This window comes from Thalassophryne amazonica, chromosome 13, assembly GCF_902500255.1.
Source record: "Thalassophryne amazonica chromosome 13, fThaAma1.1, whole genome shotgun sequence".
In the NCBI taxonomy this organism is placed as follows: Eukaryota; Metazoa; Chordata; class Actinopteri; order Batrachoidiformes; family Batrachoididae; genus Thalassophryne; species Thalassophryne amazonica.
The window spans coordinates 22124040-22149598 of record NC_047115.1 but is presented as its reverse complement, the minus strand read 5'-3'; the positions used below and the strand labels follow the sequence as shown (position 1 = coordinate 22149598).

The 25559-nt window shown below is 41.9% G+C and overlaps 1 protein-coding gene and 1 long non-coding RNA gene across 2 annotated transcripts in view; one reads left to right on the top strand and one right to left on the bottom strand.

Moving 5' to 3' along the window:
* akt3a (v-akt murine thymoma viral oncogene homolog 3a) overlaps positions 1–25312 on the top strand; it is a 120642-nt gene extending 95330 nt beyond the window's left edge. The window contains exons 9-14 of the mRNA XM_034184589.1: positions 6215–6337; positions 7179–7307; positions 14251–14465; positions 18052–18139; positions 18534–18636; positions 23830–25312. Of these exons, the coding sequence (XP_034040480.1) occupies positions 6215–6337; positions 7179–7307; positions 14251–14465; positions 18052–18139; positions 18534–18636; positions 23830–23915 (744 nt within the window). The 3' untranslated portion in view covers positions 23916–25312. The remainder of the gene's footprint in view (positions 1–6214; positions 6338–7178; positions 7308–14250; positions 14466–18051; positions 18140–18533; positions 18637–23829) is intronic.
* LOC117523159 lies at positions 138–22367 on the bottom strand. Its single transcript, XR_004564435.1, has 4 exons — positions 22153–22367; positions 18363–18368; positions 15569–15580; positions 138–150 (listed from the first exon to the last, which is right to left on the bottom strand). It is a non-coding gene; the product is annotated as an uncharacterized LOC117523159 (long non-coding RNA).
* Positions 25313–25559: the final 247 nt, after the last annotated feature.

Here is a 25559-nt window from a genome sequence, read left to right as displayed (position 1 = left end):
GTTGCGTTGTTTGTGGTTATTCATGTTATCGCTGCATTAAACAGACAGTTAACCCACAAATCCACCACACTGACAACGACTTCACTTATTCTACCAAAAGATGTGTTAAAACTGAGATTACAGAATAATGAAATATGTATTTCATTTATTCTTTTTTCTTGGTGCAAATTCTGTCTGAAGTTATAGTATTTACACACTGAGTTATGCAAAAAAAAAGTTTTTAGGATCTTGCAGTAAATGCATTTCTTATCTGACCGTCATTTTAAAACATTGATGTAATATTGAAAAAAAAAACAATGAAGACCTAAAAGCACATTGTTCACTGTGATAAGTGGCAGGGAAAATTAAAATGGTGCAGAGACGGTCAAGGCAAATAGTGACAGCTGAGGTATTTCTGTTGACCTAAGTGTGCAAGAAATACCTCAGTAACAGAAAACTTCATGACACACAGCTACATTAAGAAAAATTATACCATGGTCAGTGAGAATTCCATGTCTAACTGGCGCGCATTATTTTCGTGTATATGCACACGTAGTTCGGTGAGTTAAGTCACTGTAATATCACTCTGCTCTGGTCATCACCACAGCAACACACAAATCAGTTGGCGCAGATCAGCTGTGTTTTGACAGGTGAATGACATAACGATAAAACATGGATTTCCAATTGAATTTTAATATTTTTGGCCAAAATAAAATGTTTGATGAATGGTAAGAGGAGGAGAGCAAACAAGAAGAACAGCAAAAGCAACGGCATAAAGATTTAACATCGGATGAACTGGACAAGATTGAAGACAGGAAAGAAGAAGAAAACATGAAAAAAGTTAACTTAAATAAATATTTGTGTGTTAGCGTAGTAACACCACTCCACTTCGCGTTGTGGTGTTTTAGACTCTGCGTCATGCATTCAAACCATATAATGCACGGCTTCTCATTGTTTAATCAAAAAATCAAAATAAAAAGAACCACCCATAAAAGTAAAAAAATCGTTTTGATAAACAGAAGAAAAAATGTAACACATTAAAATATTTTTTATAACAGTATATGATTTCATATTTGTGATGGCATTTGTGTCGAAACGTTTTTGAAATTGAGAAAGATTGAATGGATTTTTGCATGATGGGTGCCCTTGCTGAGACAAACCGATTGACTAGCAGCAGTGCAATGTTACTCAACTGTAGGATTTTCAGTATTGGCAATGTTTTAGGAATATTTTGAGTGTGGTTACCAGCAAACTACACATTTTACACTCTGTAGTCACAGGTAGTGAAGTCCCTTCAGCTTGCTCCTGTTTCTCCACTTGGGGTCCACTTGGGTAAAGGTTTTACGGTGGACGCCCTTACATGGAGAATGGGCAGGGGTGATCTTGATCCGGGAACCTTCCGTCATGGACACAAGCACACTAACCGCTTGTCCACCACACCTGCCGTACAGTCACAGACAGGATGTTGATAAAAACAACTCCAACATCCATTCATCTTCTGCTCAACCCTCTATTACAATTTTTTAAAATTACAGTCACCATACATGCTAGTGAATGTACAAGCCCTATACTGACCATAGCCTTCAAACAGGAAATTCAGAATTTGTTGCGAATTTACATTCCTCAACCGTCCAGCAGGTGGGAGTGTTCAGCAGGTGGCTGACAGGCCTGTGGTGTGTTGCTTTTACAGTTGACCTCATGCATGCATCTCATGATTTTGTTTTATTACTTAATGATTACATTTTAAAAAAAATCTGATATTCTTAGGCAGTTTAAACTTGATTTCAAAATTGAAAGTCAAAACTTCACCATCATTCATGCACAGTCATTTCCACATAAATTCAGCCTTATTTCATATAAAAGACAGGGGAGCGATCAGAGCGCCATAGCAGCAGTCTGACGTGCTGCTGTGGCGCTCTGATCGCTCCCCTGTCTTTTATTATGAAATAATGCTGAATTTATGTGGAAATGATTGTTGTACAAAAGCTTCAGATATCTGATGACTGGAGTGCAGTTTTAAGCAGAAAAGAGGTGATAATCGGTGAACTGCGGCTGACAAACAGATTTGGCGCATGCGCGGTGAAGGCAGGGCGGGCTAATTTTTAGGGGGGACCGTTCGGTCAGCGACACTGGGTCAAAACTTTGGCTGAAAAAGTAAACGCCTGCCTTAAATAAGTGCCATGTATTATGTGCATTAAAAAGATTGCATTTGGTTGAGTCACTCTTTTTTCCAAGTTTGCTACAGAGTGGTACCTTAAAATCCTGAAGCCTGATTTATACTTCTGCAACTCTGCAACTCCGTGGCCATGCAATGACATTGATGTACACGTGTTCCTTTAAAGTTCTCCCTCTCATCTTTATGCAATTTACAGCAGGAACAGTGGCCTTTTCGGGATTAATTTCTCCCTCAAAGAACTCCACTTCTTTATACAGTCATCAACCTCCAAACCAACGGTATGGTACATAGAATTTCCTTCATGAATTGCAGGTCATTTGAGCTTTCTTTTCTGACTGCATGTTGTGAACTTGGTCATATTTGAGGACTTTTCTGCCAAATGTATTTGATCCATCCTTGAAATGTAAGCAGCGGGAGATTTTAATAATCGCTGGCCTTGAATTATGCCGTGCCTCGGTTAGCTCCCATGTGTGAGCACGGTTTGAAAAAATAAACGCCCCATCTTTTAATTGCAGAAATACGTACCCACTTTCCTCGAATTGGTGAGTGTCAGTGCTGAACTTCTCTGTTACTGCATGCCCGTATATAGAGGGGGTTCAGGGGGTTCAACCCCCCCGAGAATTCTGCTGATTTTTTTTCTGCTGATTTTTTTTCTGATCTGGATATCAACGTTATGTATTTTCTTTTCATTGATAATAAGCAAGAAGCACTAACTGTTACACAGCTATTATCACACACCCTCAAGTTTCAATTTCCCTCCAGAGTAATCCCTTAAGTGATGAAACGGAAACTGCTAGATAAACTTTTCCCATGGGGGTTGAGAATTTTTGCTCCCTGGTCCCTATGCTCCTCTGATATCAAACAGATTAGTAGGCTTGTAAATACCCATGTAGACACACAATTACACTTGTCTGGTTTGTAAAAACATGTTTGTATGTATAAGCTGACAAATAATGGGAGCTTCTCCTTCCTGTTGCAAATACTGTAAAGGTGCAAATATTCACGTGGGATTTATTATGCAAATTTCGCGAGTTAAACAAGGTTGCCAAATTAAATACCGCTATTTTAATACATAACGTACATATACATACATATTCATAATGTAAACGCGAATATTAATACAGCTAAATACAAGGTCTGTTAGAAAACTATCTGACCTTTTTATTTTTTGCAAAAACTATATGGATTTGAATCATGTGCGCTTGCATCAGCCAAGCTTGAACCTTCATGCGCATGCGTGAGTTTTTTCACGCCTGTCTGTTGCGTCATTCGCAACCGACAGGCAGGTATAAAGTTTGCATTAATGTTATCTTGGTTCTTCCTGGGTGGTTCTTATGGCAACTGATCCAATCCCAAGCAAGGACTATTTTTATATAAAAATGTATTTCCTAAAATGATACATTTTGGGTTTCAAATGAAATTTATGTAGCTTTTTACCCCTCGAAATCCTCAAAAAGCTTCTGCTTCGGGGGGCTTTGCCCCCCTAAGCCCCCCACGAGGGCGTTGTCCCTCAACCCCACCGGGGGCCCTGTGGCCCACTGGACCCCCAACTCAAGGATTTGAGCCACCCCTTTCACATTCCTATATACGGCCCTGACTGGGCTCGTCCAGATTGATTTGAACGGTATATGCAAGGGGTTTTTAATGGAATACATTATGATCGGACGGAACATTTTGTCCGATGTGAGCCAAAATCCATTATACAAAATCTGGTATATATGATGTTTATTACATGGAAAACCATACAAAAGCATTGGGACTTTTACTTTTGTCTAGTGAGTGCAAATATCCGATTTATACGATGACGGTTCAGGCGAGTTTTACTGTATTCACAAGAACAGTTTTTGAAATATTGTTAAAATTCCATGTTCCCTTTTTCCCCGATACGATTCAGTGAGTAATTGAATGGAGAGACTGTTGACATCATAAGTCCAAAACAATAAATCCTGTCATCTTATACATCTGCAAATTAAAGGGGCATTTAACAAGGATTAAGTGATTAAAATTAGGTGACCTCTGATGCACCAGATCAAACCAAACCCAAGCAATCAGAAAAAAACCCACTTTGATTTACTTGTCTAATTTCCCAAACTCCTGCCGGCCAACTGCTGAACACTGGCATCTGCTGGATGGTTGATGGATGGATGATGGAAATTAGGGGCATGTGCAGTGGAATTTGATTGCAGCTTGTCTGCCACCTGCTGGGCCTCACTGGAATTGTTGCAGGGAACAATGTTATCACACTCATGATACAAATTAGGAACAGGTGTGAAGTAACTTAAATGTAGCTTGAAGTGAGTTTGTTTGTCAGCTTCTTTCAGTCACCGAAACCAAGGTCTAGTGGACAAAATGGCCAACACTGCCTGTGTTCAAATGGAGGCACAGCAGAGGAATGCCAAAAATGTGCAAACACACAGGAAGTGACTAAAGTTAAATTGTTTGATTGCTTGCCTACAATTAATTTGCCAATCAACTGGCCTCTCGCTCGCCATCTCATCATTCTCATCCTTCTCCATCCCTCTCCTGTTTGTGTCTGTTTATGCGCACACCTATGGGGCAGATATCGCCAACATGACATTCGGAGATGAAATGAGTTTGGATTCCTTCGCTTTTCCATTTCTCAGATTTATAATCGGCCTTTTTTTAATGCAATCTTGGTTCATTCCCTCCATGTAACCGTCACCTGCTCCCCTCCCAGTTAGTTCAGCAAGTTTAGCCAGCACCAGGCCTGATGAAACACACACGCGCACACATACACACACAGCAAATCTTTACCTCAGCGGACAAATTGTGATCACACATGCCACACAAACACGCACACACAACCCATTACAAACCTGCCACAGTCACAGCTGCCAGTGAGCTGATGAAGGCCCACCTGTCGTGTTACCCTCTCTCACCACCGCGCGCAGCACACCAGCGCTGTTTGTGCAAGGCGGTCCATGAGCGTCACTCCAGCGGCCATATGCAAACCTCCCCAAACGGGGAGATGTGCGCCCCTTGGCCTCGTGTAATTTGCGCCACTCGACTGGTGTGATGTCGCAGCTGCCACGTGTGTAGATGTTTAACAGTGACAACTTGGCAAGTGGCAACAAAAAAATAGAAAGTATGGGGTAAGCAATTAAATGTAAAATAAAAGGCAGGTGAACGGTGAAGCCAGCGGGGAAAGAAAAGATTGGTGTGCACACTAAAGTCAGGTCCGTGCACCGCCACATCCACCACACTATGGACCCGCCCCAGGTCCGATTTGGCAGCCTGTCCATTCTCGCCTCTTGAACATAAGCATCTGTTTGCTGCAGTCAGGTGGGCGTGTCCTCGGCCTTCTTCAGCCACTGACGTCCTGAACCCTGAGGCACCGCAAAGAACACCTCACGAATAAAATGTTGTAGTTGACACTCTCCTACAGTGCAACAGACACTCCTCATCTGAGTCTCTCTAAGTATCACAAAGTCATTCCAGTGGTACTTAAGGAGCCTTAAACCTGAACCTGGTACTAAAGGAGGGAAGGAAGACTGGTGGTGGGGGGGTCAAGGCACAAAGGAGGTTAGGTCACAAACTGGTGCTACACTGTCAATTGTTTGGGAGCACTGGTGGTGACACTTGCGATGTAGGTGGCGACAGCGGCGGTTGTCCTGTCTTTAACTAGGCCGGTGTGTTGATTAAACTCGTGATTTGGCCCCCATCGCTGAACTCCACGCCAGCCTTGCCCAAAGGGCAATGTGAAATAGCTACGAGTGCGAGTGTGGCTGCTAGATGAGGCACCAGCTGCCGAGTGTCCCCACCCACCCTCCTCCGAGACCCCCTCCCAGTTCCTTTCCATGCCCCCCACCCCCCCTCACTATCTATCATCTCAATATGGTGCGGGCAGCCAGTTTGTGTTGTGGTAATTTCCTCCAATAAATCAGTAATTATTGCTGCGCCGTCCCTGCTGTCTCTGTGGTCTCCCCTGCGTTCTCTCCCTTTTTTCCTTCTCTGTCTCTGTCTCGCTCTCTCTCTCTCTCTCTCTCTCTCTCTCTCTCTCTCTCTCTCCCTCTCCCTCTCTCCCTCCATCTCCTGCAGCTGTTTTTCCATTTGTCCAGAGAGCGGGTGTTCTCAGAGGAGCGCACGCGCTTCTACGGCGCCGAGATTGTCTCGGCTCTCGACTACCTGCATTCAGCCAAGATTGTGTACCGGGACCTCAAGGTACAGAAACACAGAAAAAAAAAGGAGGACCTGAGTCGGTTCTGGTTGGTTTAGGGGCATGGAAGAGAGTGATCAGATATTTGAGCGAAAAGTTTTTTGTTTTTTTTAAAGCCCCCGCCACCACCACTTTTGTTTTCACTTTTTATTTTCAATCTTGGAGCAAACGAGTGGCTCGGGATGCGTGGAGGGGTAATTAAGGGGAGGGACAAACGCACAGACGTAAAGCAGCTGAAGCAGAGGATTGTGGGAAGCAGTTGGGGGAGGGGGGGGTACTGATGCCACAGAGGTAGACGGCTCTGTCTGAGCGTCTGCCTGGCAGCCTTGGCCCCAGACCTGCGCACAGCAGCCAAGAAAGGATAAAAAACAGACAGAAAGAGAGGAAAAACACTTCAGCCATTAAAATTAAAAGGTTGAGTGGTTCCACTACTCGCCCGAAGTTTATTTCCCTCCTCAGCTGGGAGTTCTGTGAGAACGTGTGCGCGCTGCCGGTGCAGCCTGGTTTGCTGTGTGTACTTTTTTATTTTTTTTTTCCTCCCACTGCTCTCCTCTTCAGAGGCAAAACCTGAACTCATCAGAGCACAAATCCAAATGTTACTCTGTGTACGAGATGGTTTGCAGGAAATTAACTCCCATAACCTCAGCGAATGCTTTGAGTCAGTTAACATCAGCCGCGCCTGCAAGACGGCGTCCACTCATGACGTTTAGAATGAAAAAAAACTCAAACTCGTTTCAACCAGAAACTGAACTCCGGCCTTCTTCTTTCTCAAAGGAATGTGTCCATTTGTCGCTCTTGTTTGTGATTGTCATTTTGGGCATTGCTGTGTGTTTTGTTTCTCTGTAGTTGGAGAACTTGATGCTAGATAAAGACGGCCACATTAAGATCACAGATTTTGGCCTCTGCAAGGAGGGCATCACAGACGCTGCTACAATGAAAACCTTCTGTGGAACGCCGGAGTACTTGGCACCCGAGGTAACATTCGTACCTCATTCCCCGTCATGTTTTTTGTCCTCTTCCTCCTCCTCTTCATTTTTGATGATGTCAGTCATTTATCAGTTTTTATTTTGCACTTCCACCTTTTGGATTCATTCCCTTCGTTTGTTGCTCGTCACTGCTGTAAACTATCCAGACACGCGAGCAGTATTCACTTTAATTTTCCCAACTTTACAAGCAAAGCGACCAAAGTCAGGTTAGGAAATTTTACTGCAAAGTGCAGTGAAGAAGAAATGATAAGGACAATTATATCTGCAGCTTTATATTAATTATTTCTACCCATCTTTTATTTATGAAGAATTCTAAATGTGTAAAAAGCTGCTTCTCACCTTTAAAAATACAGCATTATTTTCAGCAGTAAAACAACATAAGTTCATTTCTGTGGTCTCGTATAATTGATAAGAAGTGGGATTTTATATAATCAGATTTTGTCATTTATTATGAGTGATCATCACCAACTGTGTGTTGTCATGATGTAGTAATTGACTGGATTCTTTCATGACATTAAAAGAAAAAATTGACAGCAGTAATGTTTGACAAATTGGCAAATTATATTAATGTAGAAATAAAATCAAATTGTGTTGTTTTTGCAGTTCTCATGTGTGTAAAGGTTTTGCACGGCTCATTATAAAGGCAGCATTTCTGTTTGCTGCTCAGCACCTTTTACACATCAGCCCTGGATTATTCATTTAAATACTTCTAGTTGATTGTTTATATAAATGAGTGTAATCTGAGTACAGTGATAATATGCAGTGCACAGCTCTGTACCCAGATCCTTGAATTAATGATCCAGGTAAATAATCCACACAATTCCCATGATGATGCATTTCAAAGTGGACATTAGTTATATACTTTTTTTTAATTTGCAAATTCTGCAGGCTCAGAGTGGACATCAAACTGCATCTTCTGCATTTTCCCTCCTTTGCATTTGAAGGAGGAGTTGGACAAACATGCACAAAAGAATACATTCTTGTACCTTTTTTTGTGTCATTTGCCATCCAGCCGTCAGCGTTGCTTCACTCAAAGGCCAATAGATCATCTGGCGAGAACAGTGCAGGACTGTGGGCGGTGGAGACAGAGCGATGGCGATGTGGAGATGCGGGAGGGGGGCATTGTGTGTATCCACTTGAAAAAAGTATGGAGGACAATTTGGCGCAGCAATTTGTGGTGTTTTTATTTTTTTATTTTTTGTCCCTTCCTTTGCGTGCCAAAAACTGATTGAAGGCTGTTGGTTATTTTCCACAGGATGTGTATCTGTGCGTGTTCACGGGCGCTTATGTGCGCCGTGTGTGATTGCAGTAGAAAGTGCAGGCTAAAGGGAGGCAGATGGCGGCAGATGGGCGAGGTTGGAGGAAGGTGCTCGGAAAAAACCTGGAAATCTACACCGCCGCCACCGCCACTCGCCCGCCCGCACGCTCTGCTCGCCCGCCCGCGTGTAAAAATAACACAGTTTGCTCAGAGCCAAGTTACAGAGATGCAAAGTAGCCGGGATTAAAAAGAGAAAGTGGGGTGGTGGTTCGGGGAGGGGGTGAAGACAGAGGAAGATGAGACAGGAGAGAAAATATTTCAGGGTTACAGGACTGAAATTCAGATGCTTCTCTTGTTTGCCGTCAGTAAAAAGGGCATATTAGACACGAATAAAGATGGAGTGTGTCTGCAGTGTGCCTGAAGACGCTTGCACTTCAGCAAAGTAAATAATTCACACAGCGCATCATTATGTTTAATTCTTATTGTTGTTTTCTTATTGAGAGAAAGTCCAACCTGAGCCACGAAGCAACAATAAACAGTGAGAAACACACGTTTTCTTTTCTCCCGTTTTCCTCGTATTTTGTTGTTTGACACATTTTCCTGTGCCCTTTTTTTCGTGAAAGTTGTTGAATGAATGTGTTTTGTTTGTGTTGTTGTCCACAGTATGCCAGTCGCTGTGGGCTTCAGCATTGCAAAACATCAGAAGAACGTCATAAAGACGAATTCCCAACTATAAGGAAGAGGTCGGCGTACATATGAGGGGGCGTGTGTTACTGTTTGTGTTCCCCGCGGCGTGCTGGTACCGCCGCAGGCTGTGTGCTCGTCCCGTCTCATCCAGTTCTGTCCAAGCTGCCAAAACCCGCTATCCGCCAGCAGCACAGAGCCACATGGCCGTCCCAAAGAGGACAAGACCTTCTCCTCCCCGAAGGCTCGCTTTGAACCAGAGCTCCTCTCGCTTATCTCTCATTTGTTACTTCTGCTTTGTCCTAATTTTTGTATGTATGTGTGTGTGTGTGTGTGTCTTTTTCTTAAACACACACTCCCATGCCTCGGGCTGTGGGGCAGCGTTCTGGCTCTATGTGGATTAATCTGCTCCCTGCCTGCGACCGAGCTGCCACCACTTCCTCTGGTCCCAGGACTCACACACACACAAACACACATGCCCAACTGGACCTGACTGCATTTGTATACATTTCCATCACCATTCTTTTTTTTTTTTTTGACAAAGAAGTCGACACACAGCGTCACACAATCCTCCAGATCAGCGTTGAGAACCCGCCTTGTAAGCTGCTCTGAATTTCATAAACTGGCTGCAGGGACTGAACACCAAACATCTTCTAATTTGCCTCACTCTCAAAACTTTTATGAATTTGATGAGGACAGATAAATATTCCATCTGCTGCGTGTGTGTGTGTATCTTGACAGTCTCCCAGCAGTCTAAGCTTGCGTTATCCCTCCAGCCGTGCGAGTCGATAGTATATCTGGAGCTGGCGACGCACTTCACTCCCACAGCTTTTCTCTACAGCTGCCAACAGGGTGACCAGCTTAATACTCAGACGTGTGCACGCACTTGCTCCTAAACTTCCTTACTCACTTACTGTATTCTCTGGCAGGCGTCGGCATCATTAGCAGTTTAGCGTTGAGTCTCGGTTCATTTTTTTATGCCGCTGTTTGTCGCTGCAGCTGTTTGACGTATTTGCTGAAAGATCGTTTTGTGGCTGAGTTTAGGAGTCTATGGGCTGTGAATTTTAGTTCCCCTGAACTGCTACAAGTCAACTTTTTAACACTGGTAGAATTAAAGTGTAACACAAATATTAGTGTGTGTGTAGAAAGTAGTCATTTTATATATACTTTTTAATGGGGACATAGTGTGATACAAATTAATATTTCATTTTTATCATATATATGAATATTTGCCAGAATAAAACTACAAAATGATCTCATAAAAGTGTTCAGCTCCGCTTTGAGAAATGTTGGAGTTCAACATGTTTCTTAACTGTTATTTGATCAGATTTATTCTACATTAGTGTGATTTTTGGTTCTGTAAAAAAAGCTGCATTGTGGGATATTTGCAGTATGTTTGAGCTTCAAAATGAGGTTTCATTACCTCCAGTTGGAGAAGGTTATGTTATCGCCCCTTTTTGTTTGTTCGTTTGTAAACAGCCTGGAGCCCACAATTTTTCATGTATCGTTATAAAAATTTTACTGAAGATTCATATCCTGATAGGCAAGACGTGATTCAATCTTCAAGGTCATAGATCAAAGGGCAAAGTCAGGAAAAATTCGGAAAATTGGAAAAATCCCTATCTTTAATATTGAACGAATTTTCAAAAATTTATACCTCTGTCAAAAAAGAGTAAATGTCTTTCATATTTGAGAGCGTTATGTAGGATGGTGTCCTTTATCGACTGACAAAGTTTGATCCAGATCTGATCAGTATTGTGGATTTTTGTGGACTTTTGAATTTAATATTGAAAGCCTATTTGGTGTACATTTTGCATTATATCTCAATCAAAAGTACCTCAATCACTCTCATTTGTGACAATGAGGCGCAAACTGTCACACTCAATAAGTTTGATCCACATCTGAGCCATATTGCAGATTCATCGGATATTTGACTTTAGCATTGAAAAGCCCTTTTAATCTATATTTTGTATTATATTTTAGCTTATGAAAAGCCACTTGGAACGGGATTTTGACCTTGAATTTTTTTTCTAAGGTAAAAATTTGTGGAATTGGAAACTATTGTTGGCGGAGGTTTGTGCTCTACGAGCGCAGTGCTCTAGTTTTGTTTGTGTATATCTTAGGTTCCTGTATTTTGTCACTCACCATTTGTAAAGACTGACTAGTTCAGTATGTGTGTATATATATCCATGCTGTGTACTTTTTTGTGCTCCCTTATAAGTTGGACCTCATAAATTTCTGTTTGCTGCCCAGCAAACAGTAACCCTGTGCAGCTCTACGGCTTTCAGTAAAATTCCCAAGCATCTTTTTTTCTCTGCCATTCTTCGGAGGATTCTTTGGCACCACTGGAATGACTTGGGGTCAAAGTAGTGGTTACATAGGGAGATTCTGAGGCCTATCACTGGCATTGACAGAGGGAACATCAGTTGTGATGTGTTGACCATGGCTGCCACAGCCCCTTGGACACTGCTATTTTTTTTGTGTATATCCACTATCCTTATACACTACCCTCTTTGAATTTTCCCATACAGATTTTCTTTGGTTACCAGGCTCCAGCTGCATCATGGAATAGTGAAGTGTAGTCTGTTTGGACGCTATGGAAGTAACGGATCAAACGGGGGTCATTCAGCTACGAATAAATACCTACTGCAAACACCCTACGGATTTTTGCCGATAGGCAAATCTGTACTCTATATAGATATAGAGTACATTATTGTGCATATTCAGAGGTACTGTAGGTCTTAAAGACTCTTCCCCCTGATGGCCGAAATTACAACTGAAATGTGCCCAATATTGAAGAAGTCTGAAATTTCAGTGAGGTCAATTTGTAGACTAAGGCTAACAGTGACATACAAAGTCTGTTACAATACTGCAAAACCAGGGCTTCTGACACTCTGTCCCCCTGGTGGCCACAATTAGAACTAGAGCAATGTGTTCATAGAGCACAAACCCCGACACTAGTTTCCAGTTCCACAAATTTTAACCGTAGAAGTGGCTTTTCATAAACTAAAATAGTCATGATCAAATGTCAGGAGTATGTATTTAGTTCATGCACTTGAATCAAAGTTTTTTTGTAGTGTTGTCGGGTTTTGTTTTTTCTACTTTTTCGGTTTCTGATTTTTTTCTCTAGATAGATCTTTTATGCACAATTTGTCATTGCTTTTTGGCGCTTGGTTTCTGACTGATAACTGGAAGATCGACAGACAGGCATAAAATTAGAACCTCTATCCAATTTTGGTGGTGTAAGTAAATCCATAACAGAAAAATGAGAGTGACTGAGACACGTTTGATTGAGATATAATGCAAAATGTACAGCAAACGGGCTTTTCAATATTAAATTCAAATGTCCACAAAATCCACAATCTCGATCAGATCCAGATTAAATACATAACACTTTAAAATATGAAACAAATTCAATCTTTGGCATTTACAAATTTTTGAAAATTCGTTCAGTGTTAAAGAATAGGGATTATTCCAAGATTTTTCCTTACTTTGACCTATGACCTTGAAAATTGAATCAGTTCTTGCCTATCAGAACATAAATCCTCTGTAAAAATTTCATAACGATATATGGAAACGTTTGGGTTCCAGGCTGTTCACAAACAAACAAACAAACAAACAGGGGTGAAAGTATTACCTCCTCTAACATTGTTGGCGGTGGTAATCAGAATTTGCCTAATGTACAAATTGTGAGGTCTTGGTAAGGTGACAGGTGAATACCATGTTTCACCTTGATATACACATTGTTTGTCAAGATATGGCATAAATAGTGCATTAAATTTTATTTCTCTGAAATTTTGGCCCCTTGTGGCCACAATTGGTAGCTGTTTGGTACCTTAGTGAAGTTACCTTGTGTACCAAATTTTTTGTCATATATCCTGTACACAAGATTGTAGAGATTTTAAGATGAGCGTTGTTTGAACACTGTAAAGTTTATTTTGGTTTACAGTTGATGCACGTGCACACAAGCACAGTCAGTGCAGCGTGCACACGGTGAGCAAGAAAGTGAGCAACTTCAAGACATCACCCCCCCCCCCCCCCCCCCCCCCGAAATAATGGTTTCACATTATTTGGTTCACTCCTGTGATTTCGTATCGATGTAGCTGAAGTCTTGCACCAGTTAATCTTGTCACTTTCACTAAATGTGTTAAAAATGCGCATTTGGAGACAATGTGTTGTTATTGACGTGACGCGCAGCATATGCTGCGCTGGCAGCTTTCCAAAGTGCACATGCACTCTTCACATATTGTTAATGAGAGATAACTCTCCCTGCTTCGGCCTCTGCTTCCAGTTCTGTTTCTGGCTCTTCCACAAGAGGTCTGGAAAGGATGAAGTGGAGCGAACAGACATGATTAGAGGAAAGAAGACAGGATAAGATATGACGGAGAGGACAGCAGACAGGGAACCAGAATAAGAAGGCAGCCCCAGGCGCAAGACTTTGATACACAAATGCTTGAGTTTTGTGGGCGCTGTCTCACACACACACACACACTCGCACTCAGAGTTCCTGTGTTCGCCGGTTCGAGCGGCCCTGACCTGTGCTGCAGGTTCTTGTCTGGTGCTGCCAGGAGCGGCTCTGTGAGCTGGCAGGAAGCGGCGGGGGCATCTGGTGGGACACGCTACACACCGCCACGGTAACGGGGAACTGTGAAGACCTGCCATCTCCTGATGTTTTCCACTGCACGTGTGTGTGTGTGCGTGTGCACGTGTGTACTGCTGACTGTTTGTGTCAGTTTTTTACTGTTTGTCTTCATTTTGTATTTACCCCTAAAGCGCAGCGGCATATTGACTCTCCCTTTGCCGCCTTTTCTCTCAGTTCATCTGTCCGTCTCGTAACCGAACACCTTGGGCTTTCTGTATTGTCCAATAAAATAAATGCAGACTAGCAGAATAAAAACAGATGTCCAATAAAGCAAATGGTGCTATTAAACCCCCCAAAAAAGATAAAAAAAAAAAATCCTCCATCTCCGTGTGTCTGCTTCGTCCTCAGGTCCTGGAGGACAATGACTATGGCCGGGCGGTGGACTGGTGGGGATTAGGTGTGGTGACGTACGAGATGATGTGCGGACGGCTGCCGTTCTACAACCAGGACCATGAGAAGCTGTTTGAGCTCATCCTGATGGAGGACATCAAGTTTCCCCGCACTCTGTCAGCTGATGCAAAGTCCCTGCTGTCCGGTCTGCTCATCAAAGACCCCAATAAACGGTGTGTGTTTGAGTGCAAGCAGACAAAACGTGTTCCGATCTGCCACAAATTTGGCCAACGTTATGCCAGATCTTCTCCACTACGTCAAGCAGTGCTGCAGGTATCGATTGTTGTCGATGGTTTATAAGATTACTAGCTGGGGTACCCAGCGCTGCCCGGGTTAACCTGTTTTAGACATAAGCCAAATGCCAATCATTTTAATCAAACAATTGCCCAACATTTGTTTTTGTAATGCTGATATGTTATAAATATAATAGTTAATGGGCTAAAGTTTGTCCAACAGAACTATAAGAGGTGGACTCCCCAAACAAAGTGGAAATACTTGGTTAAAAGACAAACACATTTGAAGTCCTTCATGCAGACTTTTTTTTTGCAATCAAATTTATAACAAAATTACACACAAAAGGTAGGTAACAGTAAATGTAAATATCAATGAATCAAAATTGAAGTAGTGGTGTATTTCACTGTTTTTTACATTGCAATTTTACAAACATAAAATGAATGTATTCAGACAGGAAGACAAACTGGGTTGTACAGGACAGTTAGGTGCTTAACATTTGAGAACATAAAGTAGCTGATGGAAGGGATTAAATAAACGGAGATGGCCAACAAATATACAGGGCTGGAAATTTGAATCTGCCTGGTCTTTCCCACAGCCTCAGCCTAAGCATGTTGTTGTTTTGCTGAGTGTGCTGTGGCTGTGCTGTGCTGAGTGTGCTGTAGAAAGGGATTAAATAAACAGAGATGGCCAACACATATACAGGGCTGGAAATTTGAATCTGCCTGTTCATACCCACAACTGGCTATTTTGGGGGTAATTTTTAGTTCAACTTTAAAAAATCGTACCAGTTTGTTCCCCATGTCATGAGGATTCAGAATATATATATAGTTTTTAGGGTTACACATTATAGTTTGGGAGTTTATCCCAGACAGACAGACAGATGTAGCCCTTTATGTATGTAGATTCAATAAAACATTTTGAATACAGAATGTCAGAAAGAGGTAAAGTTTTAAAAGGTGGTGATTTGCCATGAAGGAAAAGTGATTTTCTTTAGTACCACTATAAATGTATTCAGTATTCAGCAAAGGTGGGACGAATTCACCATCAAGTCACTCTCAAGTCATCAATCTGCAAGTCCTAAGTCATAATGACCACCAATTGTTTGCAAGCTGAGTTGAGACTTGACTTAGGACTTGCAGATTGATGACTTGAGAATGACTTGACAGTGACTTTGGCCCACCTCTGGTATTCAGTCTTATATCGCCAAATGATCAAAATTCATGGTCTGTGTAAATATTGACTTGCGGTCTGATGACCTACGGACAGCAGTCTGTGAACATCTACATATTTGATCCCATTCGCTCAGCTGTCCTGAGTGTGTTGCACATGTTCAAAACACTCTTGGCACCATTGAGATGCAATGCACATCTGACGGTGGTCTATGTGCAGTTTGTGCATCGTCTGATCGCAGTCTACATATTCTGACAGCATCAAAACAGCATCTGAAACGTTCTGATCGCAGTTGATTGAGCTCTGAGATCGATCAGTCACAACAAAGCCTGCCGGCATGTTGTGCCACATTTGTCCACCTCCACTGGACCCTGGCCAGGGAGGATGAAGGAAATGTTGATATCTAATAACATGTATGTGGCACTGTGCAAGTGTCAGAGATTCGGTGCAGCGCCCCGCAACGCAGCTGAACGGGATGTCGTCGCTGTAATGCACGTATTATTACAAGTTCACCTCCTAGTCTGTAACAGGAATGATGTGGAAATGTAAATACACATGTAACTCACCTCCAGTACCCCGTGTTCCACAGCGCAGCACAGACAGCTGGTGAAGTCCCTTTCACCTGGCTGCGCTGTGTGCTGGCAACGTCGATCAGCTAACACATGCATAATCCACCTCTGGTGTAAGTAAATCCCATGTGAAGCGCCGTCCCACACTGATAATCCAACTGCAGTTGTGTAAAGATGTGTATCAAGTAAAATGGCCACAAAACAAAAAGAGTTTAAAAAGAGAGAAGAAAAAGTCCACTGGGTGCATCTGAAGAATATTGCGCACATGTGGGAAGACTGTACAACAGCAGGCGATCACTGACAGTTGTTAGCCTTTTTGTGCGCTCTCGGGATGGACAGCTCCTGTGCTTGCACGAGTATGCCCCATGTGTGCACACGGAGCAGCTGAGACAGCATTTAGGAACACATAAACGCAGCTGTGTGAACATTTCGGCCACACACTCGTATTCTGCTGCTTTGATCACCTGTTCTACACACGCAAGCACACGCGCGCATAGCGGCTCGTTCAACCATTGTGAACACACACGCGCAGCTGAGTGAACTTTTCCTCTGGCCACACACTCGCATGCTGCTTGTTCACATGTTCAACGCACGTACACGCGCGCACTCCGTCATGCGAGACACACACACACATTCCTGCCAGTGCACACTCCTCCTGATGAGAGGTCAGTTTAGCGCTGGGAATGTGAGGACGAAATATGTTTGGGCGGCATCCTGCAGGTGTGCACGAGGCAGTCCAGATGCGTTCTGATGCAGCTGACCACGCCTCTTTTCCTCCCGACTGCGCCCAGATTATGACCATATTTGCTGTGTCGGCCTGGTTCCTGCGTGTTCTTGCTATGTGTGACGGGGGCTTTAGCATTACAGCTTATCAAAAACCTGAAGAGACATCTTAAAATTACGTAACTTTTTCCCAAACAGAAGTCGTAATTTTATTCCTATTCAGTTTTTTCTTTTTTCACAGTTTCAGTGTTTGACAATTTTAAATCCAGGTTCAACCAGCCAAGTATTGGTTGACATCTAAAGCAAGTAAAAAAAAAAGATTATTGTAATGATTTTTTTTGTTGTTGTTGGTCTTTTTTACAGCAGTTTGAATCCTGCAAGTTTCAACAAATTTGATTTTTGAAGCATTCTGTCATTTTGTCATATTTGAGAACATTCTCATACAAGATTTTTGATTTGATTTGAGAATTTTCTCAAATATTCTATTTGAGAATAAATAAATAAATAAAATTCTCATACTTGAGAAAATTAGAAAATTTTCATATTTGAGAAAATTGTGACAGGGTGGAGCAAGTTAAAATTTGTCAGCAAACCGCTGACCTTGTGGTAGCAACTGCAATTTGTAATTATTTGAATTGATTTTAATTATGGATTTTTAAACGAACTGGCACAAAAGGGCAGAAAAGGTCTGAAAATCTCGAAATGGTAACTACACCTGCTACACCTGGTACGTTTTAAGGACGCCCGTCTCAGACTCAGCATTGCGGCTGAATAAAGTCAAACAGGAACAAATTCTAAGCCGAATGTGCGCTAAAGTATTCTGTGCAAATCTTCAAGTAAGTTCACTTTTGTTGTTTCTCTATGAGAAGGGAAAGGTGACAGGTACACACCCAGGGTGTACAGATGGTGGGAACAGAGTGTTCAGGAGGCCCCGCAGACACGCCGCCTTCTTATTTCACTCTTCACATCAACTTACTGCAGCAGCCAACTGTAGTTAAGATTTAAAGAGATCGTATCCCCGCGACATTACCTCTGACGCTGCATTCTGTTAACTCTCCTCCAGGCTCGGCGGCGGACCGGACGACGCTAAAGAAATAATGAGACACAGTTTTTTTTCCGGAGTCGACTGGCAGGATGTCTACGACAAAAAGGTACGCAGCGCCGCAGCGACTCGGCCGCACGCTGGAGCTTTACATGCTATCCAAATATCATCAGATTTTTGCCTGTATGAAGTACATTCATGTGCACATTCAGAGGTACTGTACGTCTTAAAGACACATCATCATCATGATGAGTGGTAAATAAGGAGGTTTGTGAAGAATTTAGCACTCAGGTACAGAGTCAAACGTGCAGGGCCGTACGAAAAGGTGGAACTTTTTTCTCCTCTGGGGTCTGTGAGTGTGCATATTTGTTCATGTGCCATTTCCCGTCTCCTCCTCTAGCTCTTCAGCCCTCATTAGAAATGATCACCTCTGTTATTGATGTTGTGCTTCACGGCTCCAGCGTTAGTTAGCTGTTACCATTTTTTTAAATTCCTCCCCACAGCTGGTTCCTCCCTTCAAACCTCAGGTGATGTCGGAGACGGACACCAGATACTTTGACGAGGAGTTCACGGCTCAAACCATCACAATAACGCCACCGGAGAAATGTGAGTCTCTTCTGTGTGTGTGTGTGTGTTTTTTTACCCTTTGTGCCATGTTCAGTTTTTTCAAACTAAAGACACTGACTTCAAAGTGTTTGGCACTGAATTATGTATGAGGGGAGCTGATGTTTCTCAGCGTAAATGTGAGGTTCCACCCGATTTGTAGGTCGCACATCAGTTAGCAGGAGATTGTCACATCAGAGTTATCTGTTCTGTTAAAATCTGCAATACATCACGTACTACAAACAGACAGGTGATACAAGAAGTCTGCATACCCTCAGGCTTCAACTTTATAAATAAAATATTCAAGCTTCTTTGTGTTAAAATTTCTAAAATTCTCTCCTTTAAACTCATACTGAAAATAAATCTCTACATTGTGGGTACATTAAATAGCAATCTGAAGTTCAAAGTAATGAGTATTGACTCCCTTTAGTATAACAAAAATAAATCATCACTTTTCAGACAGAATTCTTAAAACAGGTCAGTGGATCAATACATGAACCTTTACAGTGCATATGGACACTATTCACAGCACGTTTTCCACATTTTGTTATGCTACATGCTTATTCCAAAATGGAGTAAATTATTTTTTTAAATTCTACACACAATACCCCATAATGACATTAAAGTTTTTTTTTTTGTTTTTTTTTGCAGATTTATTAAAAATAAAAAAACTAAGAAATCACAAGTACATAAGTATTCACACCCTTTGTTCAATACTTTGTTGATGCTTTGTTCAGCAGCAATTACAGCCTCAAGTCTTCTTGAATGTGATGTCATAAGCTTGGTGCACCTATCTTTGGGCAGTTTTGTCCATTCCTCTTTGCAGCACCTCTTGAGCTCTATCAGGTTAGATGAGGAGCGTCGGTGCACAGCCATTTTCAGATCTCTTCAGAGATGTTCAATTAGATTCAGGTCTGGGCTCTGGCCGGGTTACTCATGGACATTCACAGAGTTGTCCTGAAGCCACTCCTTTAATATCGTGGCTGTGTGTTTAGGGTCAATGTCCTGGTGAAAGATGATCCGTCACCCGAGTCTGAAGTCAAGAGTTCTCTGGAGCAGGTTTTCATCCAGGATGTCTCTGTATATTGCTGCATTCATCTTTCCCTCAATCCTGACTAGTCTCCCAGTTCCTGCCGTTGAAAAACATCCTCACAGCATGATACTGCCACCACCATGCTTGGTTTCTTCCAAACATGATGCCTGGCATTCACACCGAAGAGTTCAATCTTTGTCTCATCAGACCAGAGAATTTTGTTTCTCGTGGTCTGAGAGTCCTTCAGGTGCCTTTTGCCAAACTCCAGGTGGGCTGCCACATGCCTTTTACTACGTAGAGTGGCTTCCATCTGACCACTCTACCATGCAGCCCTCATTGGTGGATTGCTGCCAGTAGCGGTTTTTGGCATGGGCGAACCAGGCAGGTGCCCGGGGCGGCATTTTTTCATGACACGTGGGGAGGGGGCATGAGCACTTATATATATAAAAAATCTGTGCCGCAACGTGGTTTTCATATCACTGTGTGGAAATTTTGGTAAATTGGTGCCCCCTGCAGCCACAGGTGTGCAGTGTGAGAAAAGGAAATCCTGAGGAGGGGCACGCGGGGGTAGAGTCACTTATACAGAGAGTAGAACATGACAAGCCGGAAGGTGGCAGCAGTGCACCAATAAAGATGCCAGCCGCTGTTAAACGCCAAAGAAGAAAATGAACCAGAAGAAAACAGTCACTTGTAGTACATTCTTGGGGCCAACTAAGTTTGCTGATATCTCCCAAAATTTCCTGTATATTCGTATTGTTAATTGTGTCTGTAGCATGGCCCAGGCAGAGGGTCACCGCTTTGAGTCTGGTCTGCTTGAGGTTTCTTCCTCAAATCATCAGAGGGAGTTTTTTCTTACCACTTTTGCCTGTGTGCTTGCTCCTGGGGTTGGTAAGGTTAGACCTTACTTGTGTGACGCGCCTTGAGGCAACTTTGTTGTGCTTTGGCGCAATATGAAATAAATTAAATAAATACATGTGACATTTTATTTTTAATAAATTTGGAAAAATCTAAAAAAAAAAAAAAAAATCACATTGTCATTATGGGGTATTGTGTGCAGAATTTTGAGGGGGGGAAAAAAAAGAATCTCATCCATTTTGGAACAAGGCTGTAACCATAGCGCTACATGTAAGAAAGCTGGAGGGCGGATCATGTGCTGCCATTACCGCAGAGGGCAAAAAGGTATGTTTGAATTGACCGTTTAGTGCACAGTTCAGTGCTACAAGTGAGACATTGTGATCGTGCTGTCGTGTTTTTCACACGGATTTTACTTGAATGGATTTTACTTAAATCCCACGGTCAACTCCAGAGTGTGCAGAGACCATCATTTTGTGACAAGCTGGAAATTTCATGTCATTTGGATCTTGGGACATCGACATCACGAGAATTTATCCATGGATTTAGTTACATTGCATGATGCACCTTGCTGTGTTTAGCGATGATCAAGTCGTAAGTATGTTTCAACGTCAGTGGTTGTTATGATCCTGAAGCCCTGCTATTTCTGCCGGGAAGGTAAGAAAATTAACTGTTTTCATTCTAAATTAATTATTAATATTATTTTATTTAATAAGCTAACCAAAAACAGGTAGGTACGGCATTTACGGCCCATCTAAGTCCATTGTTTATTTGCTGCTGTTGTTGTTACCTCCGCCAAGGAGGTCATGTTTTCGGTCGGGTTTGTTTGTTTGTTTGTCTGTCAGCAGGATAACTCAAAAAGTTTTGAATGGATTTTCATGAAATTTTGTGGAGTGGTTGGAAATGACAAGAGGAACAAGTGATTAAATTTTAGTGGTGATCCGGATCACGATCCGGATCCCGATGCTAACGCGTTAGAATGTCTATGGCATTTTCAATGTTAAAAGTTAGCATTAAGCAGTTGCAGCTGTCATCACATTCGGGTGCATTTGTTTTAAAATTGTAATATTTCTTACATTTCTTTTTGTTTATATATTAATAATCTAAAGATTATTATATACAATTTTAGAGAAAGAGACAAAAAAAAAGATCACAGTGCCAAGGATAAGCACATGCAATATCAATATCAGTGCTCAGATGACAGTAGCTTCTGGGAAAGGTGCAAGTTGCAATAAACTGTGATCCCAAGCGCTAAGGATACTTGCTATCCAGTCACAGCAGATGAAACTTTTTTTTACTACTGAGCAAACATCATTGTTAGACTTTTTTAGGTTCACTGATTCCACGGCGTGTAGATGTTTTGGCATCAGTGACCCCGTGGCCTTGGCGGAGGTTTGCACTCTCTGAGTGCTTCTAGTTGTTTTATGCATCAAATACAAACAAAACAGCTACTGTACAAAATCTTGAAATAGCTGCACACATAAAATTAAAAAGTAAAGTAACATAAGGGGCTTATTGTATATTATTTACATATAATAAAATAAAATATAGGGCAACCGAACATTTACAGATCAAATTTATCTTTAAAAGAAACTAGTTTTCAGGCATTATTGGATTAAATCAACGATAAAGACTCATAATAAAGTTTTAACTCATTTCTCCAATGAGTAATGTTTGGTTTTGTCTGGAAAAATTACATTTATGTATGTAGTTGGATAAATCTGGTTCACTCAACACAACGCTGTATTGCACATCCGGGTACTTTGTGTCTTTTTTGTCCTCTTTGGTAGTGGCGGCCGTGTCCCTGTGTAGCCATGGCAGCGTTACATTAGCGGTATAGGGAGTCTGCCCTCTAGCTTTCCTATATGTAACTTTACATCAATCAAGAGGAAATACAGATTTTATGGTACTGAACACTAAATCTGAGACTAAGACTAATGAGGGAAGCCACCAAGTCACCGGTGACAAGTCTTGAATGAGTTATGAGCTTCGGTACGTGTGTCTGGAGAAACTCTGCACAGTGCAACTTGTGCCTGTGGCATCACCAGTTCTACAGCTTCATGGTGGCACAGACAGATTTTCTTAAAAAGAAGACGTCAGATTTTAAGGAACATGGCATATTCGATCTCTGCTCCCCTCCACAGCATGTCTTTTTCCTGGTTCTCTCCCTCAGCCCCAACCAGTCCCAGCAGAAGACTGCCCCTCCCTGAGCCTGGTTCTGCTGGAGGTTTCTTCCTGTTAAAAGGGAGTTTTTCCTTCCCACTGTAGCCAAGTGCTTGCTCACAGGGGGTCGTTTTGACCGTTGGGGTTTTACATAATTATTGTATGGCCTTGCCTTACAATATAAAGCGCCTTGGGGCAACTGTTTGTTGTGATTTGGCGCTATATAAAAAAAATTGATTGATTGATATTCAAGCCTAGATTAGAGCTGGTTTTTTTTCTTCTTCTTCTTCTTCTTTTTTGTATTTAAAACCTTCTGGTCCACTGCACCCTGAAGTTGTGACTGTTGATATGACAGAGTTTGCTCGAGTTTCTCCAGTCATAACCACAAAGGACTACAATGCCTAGTTTTTGCGGGTGTCTTGATTGCTTTCCTCACTTGTCTCATTCTTGTACACTTTTCTTCACGATTGATGTAAAAGCCAAGATATGTTCAGGAAACTGGAAATGTTGACTGGTTTGAAGAAAACTTTTTTATTATTATTATTTTTTTAGAACTAATTTGACAGGTCCTGCGATTTATACTCAGGTGTGTCTTATACTCTGAAAAATAAATATGGTATTTTGCTTTTTGTACTAAATTGGATTATTTTGACTTTGATGTTTTTGTTTATTTTATATCATGCTGGATAACATGTTAAAATAAGGTCTGGTGCATTAATTAATGCAGTAATAAGTATAAACCTTCAACAATTAAAGAGTTAAGTGTGTTTATAATGGTCATATTAAGGTATTGAATAATTTGTGAAGATACTGAACACAATAAATAAATGCTTATAATCAATAAATCCTTACTAAACACAGTTAACTTTTAATTAACTGTTAGTTAAAGCTTATCAATGTATGAACAAATGTACTTTAAAGTATTACCCCATGTTGTAGAGATTTGTTGTTGGTTTTGTGTTTAAAAAGGAAATTTTGTGAAATTTTAATATGTGGAAACCAGGATATATAGATATTTTTTAAAAGCATAAACAAATTAAAATGTGTAAAACTCAGAGGGTGTGTAGACTGTCTGCATATAACCCCTGTAATTACAGTGTAATAAATTAGCAGGAAAAGCAGTGACATTTATGTTCTGTCCCCCCCAGTTGATGAGGATGGCATGGACTGTCTAGACAATGAGAGAAGACCACATTTCCCACAATTCTCCTACTCTGCCAGTGGGCGGGAGTGAGTCGGCCTCCGACGTGACATCTTGAGAGCTGGTATCTTAGGTCACTGTGGGACAAAAAGACACACCGCTTTGGATGGACAAGTCCAACCTAAAGGATTTTTTTTTCCACCCTTGACAACTTCTTTGCCTCCCATTTCTGTCTCCTCCCCCTCACTCGTCTTTTCTTTTTTTATTATTATTATTATTTTTTATTTTTAAGTTTTTGTGAATCCCATTTTTGTATAAAATGCTTTCCCACGTGTACATTTGAAGAAAATTACTCCGACATCCTCTGCTGGAACCCCTTGATCCAAAGTCTGGTCGGTTACCGTGTGCTGTCCCTTTAATGACGAAAGTGTCAGCAATGCTCTGCTGTGCTTTGATGCAATTGTTTGGTCAAACCCAAATCTTACACACACACAGAGATAGAGAGAGAGGGAGATGTGTGGACCACATTTTAAAATCTGCACGACTGATTTTGTCACATTTTAGGTCATTAAAACCCAAACTGTCGTGTCCGGTTGTATCTCAGGCTTTTGCAAACACACAGACACTCAAGATTTGCAAAGACACTCGGGTGTGAGTTTGGAATCCTCATGAAAATCATTCTGAGATCGACTGATGCTGCCTGGAATCGCCCGTCAGACTGCGGCAGGATTTGACTCAGGTTTTGCTCCGTGCAATTCATTATTGTTGCTGCTACTTCAACTCCACCACCACATGTACTTAACAGGTACTACTACTACTGCTACTACTAAAAGCTGGTGCTACGCTACGAGCTTAATGCTGCAGGTCATAACAGCCGAGGCCAAACCATTAATCGTTAGTTGATAGTCTGTACTCCAAATGTACAGCGATAATGTACCGACTCTGTAGTCACATGACCCCCCCTTAGATACGAGGTACTTTTGTCAGTTTGGTGTTTGAGCCTCAAAGCACAGCAGGACAGGAGGCTGACACTCATAAACCACAAGCTTTACTACATTGCCCATAATGCAATGTTACTTCATATCATCAACGCAGATGTGAATATGAGACAGAACGTTTGTCGTGAATGTTTTTTTTTCTCCCCGTCTTTCACAGTCTTTCTTGATTTTAAATCTCAACTCTCCCAAAAAGAGGAAACGGTACTTTGTGTCCACATTGGAACTCTTTACTGTTACAGAGCCTCATCATGGTGTGGCGACCACACAGCCGTACCTCGCTATGGGCTTTCTCTCCCCACTCACCAATGGCGAACTGGTTCTGGTGTTCGCTCAGTGCAATTTGGAAACATTTTGGAGACTCTCCACCGTAAAATGAAAGTGGTTCACAATCACAAAAGTTGGTTTCCCATTCAGAACCAGGAAACGGCAGGACCAGAGGTGGGATCTGTGATGCTGCGTGTACGCATGTGTAATTCTGCTGTAGACTGCGAGAGAAGCCGTATCTGCTCTTCCAGGGAAGAGCAGATATGGTACATTCCAGACAGCAAAAGAGAACTCCAGGACAGCAAGCAGCGCTGTGGCAAAGATGGAAGGAAAGGTAAAGGGTCCCAAAATATGAATTATGTGATCAAGTGTGATGTGGTGATCCAGAGAGGGAGCGTTAAAGGTTTTTAAAAAGAAAACATGGCCTCTGAAGGCATATGCATTAAGTTATCACAGTGACGGCTATAATATATAT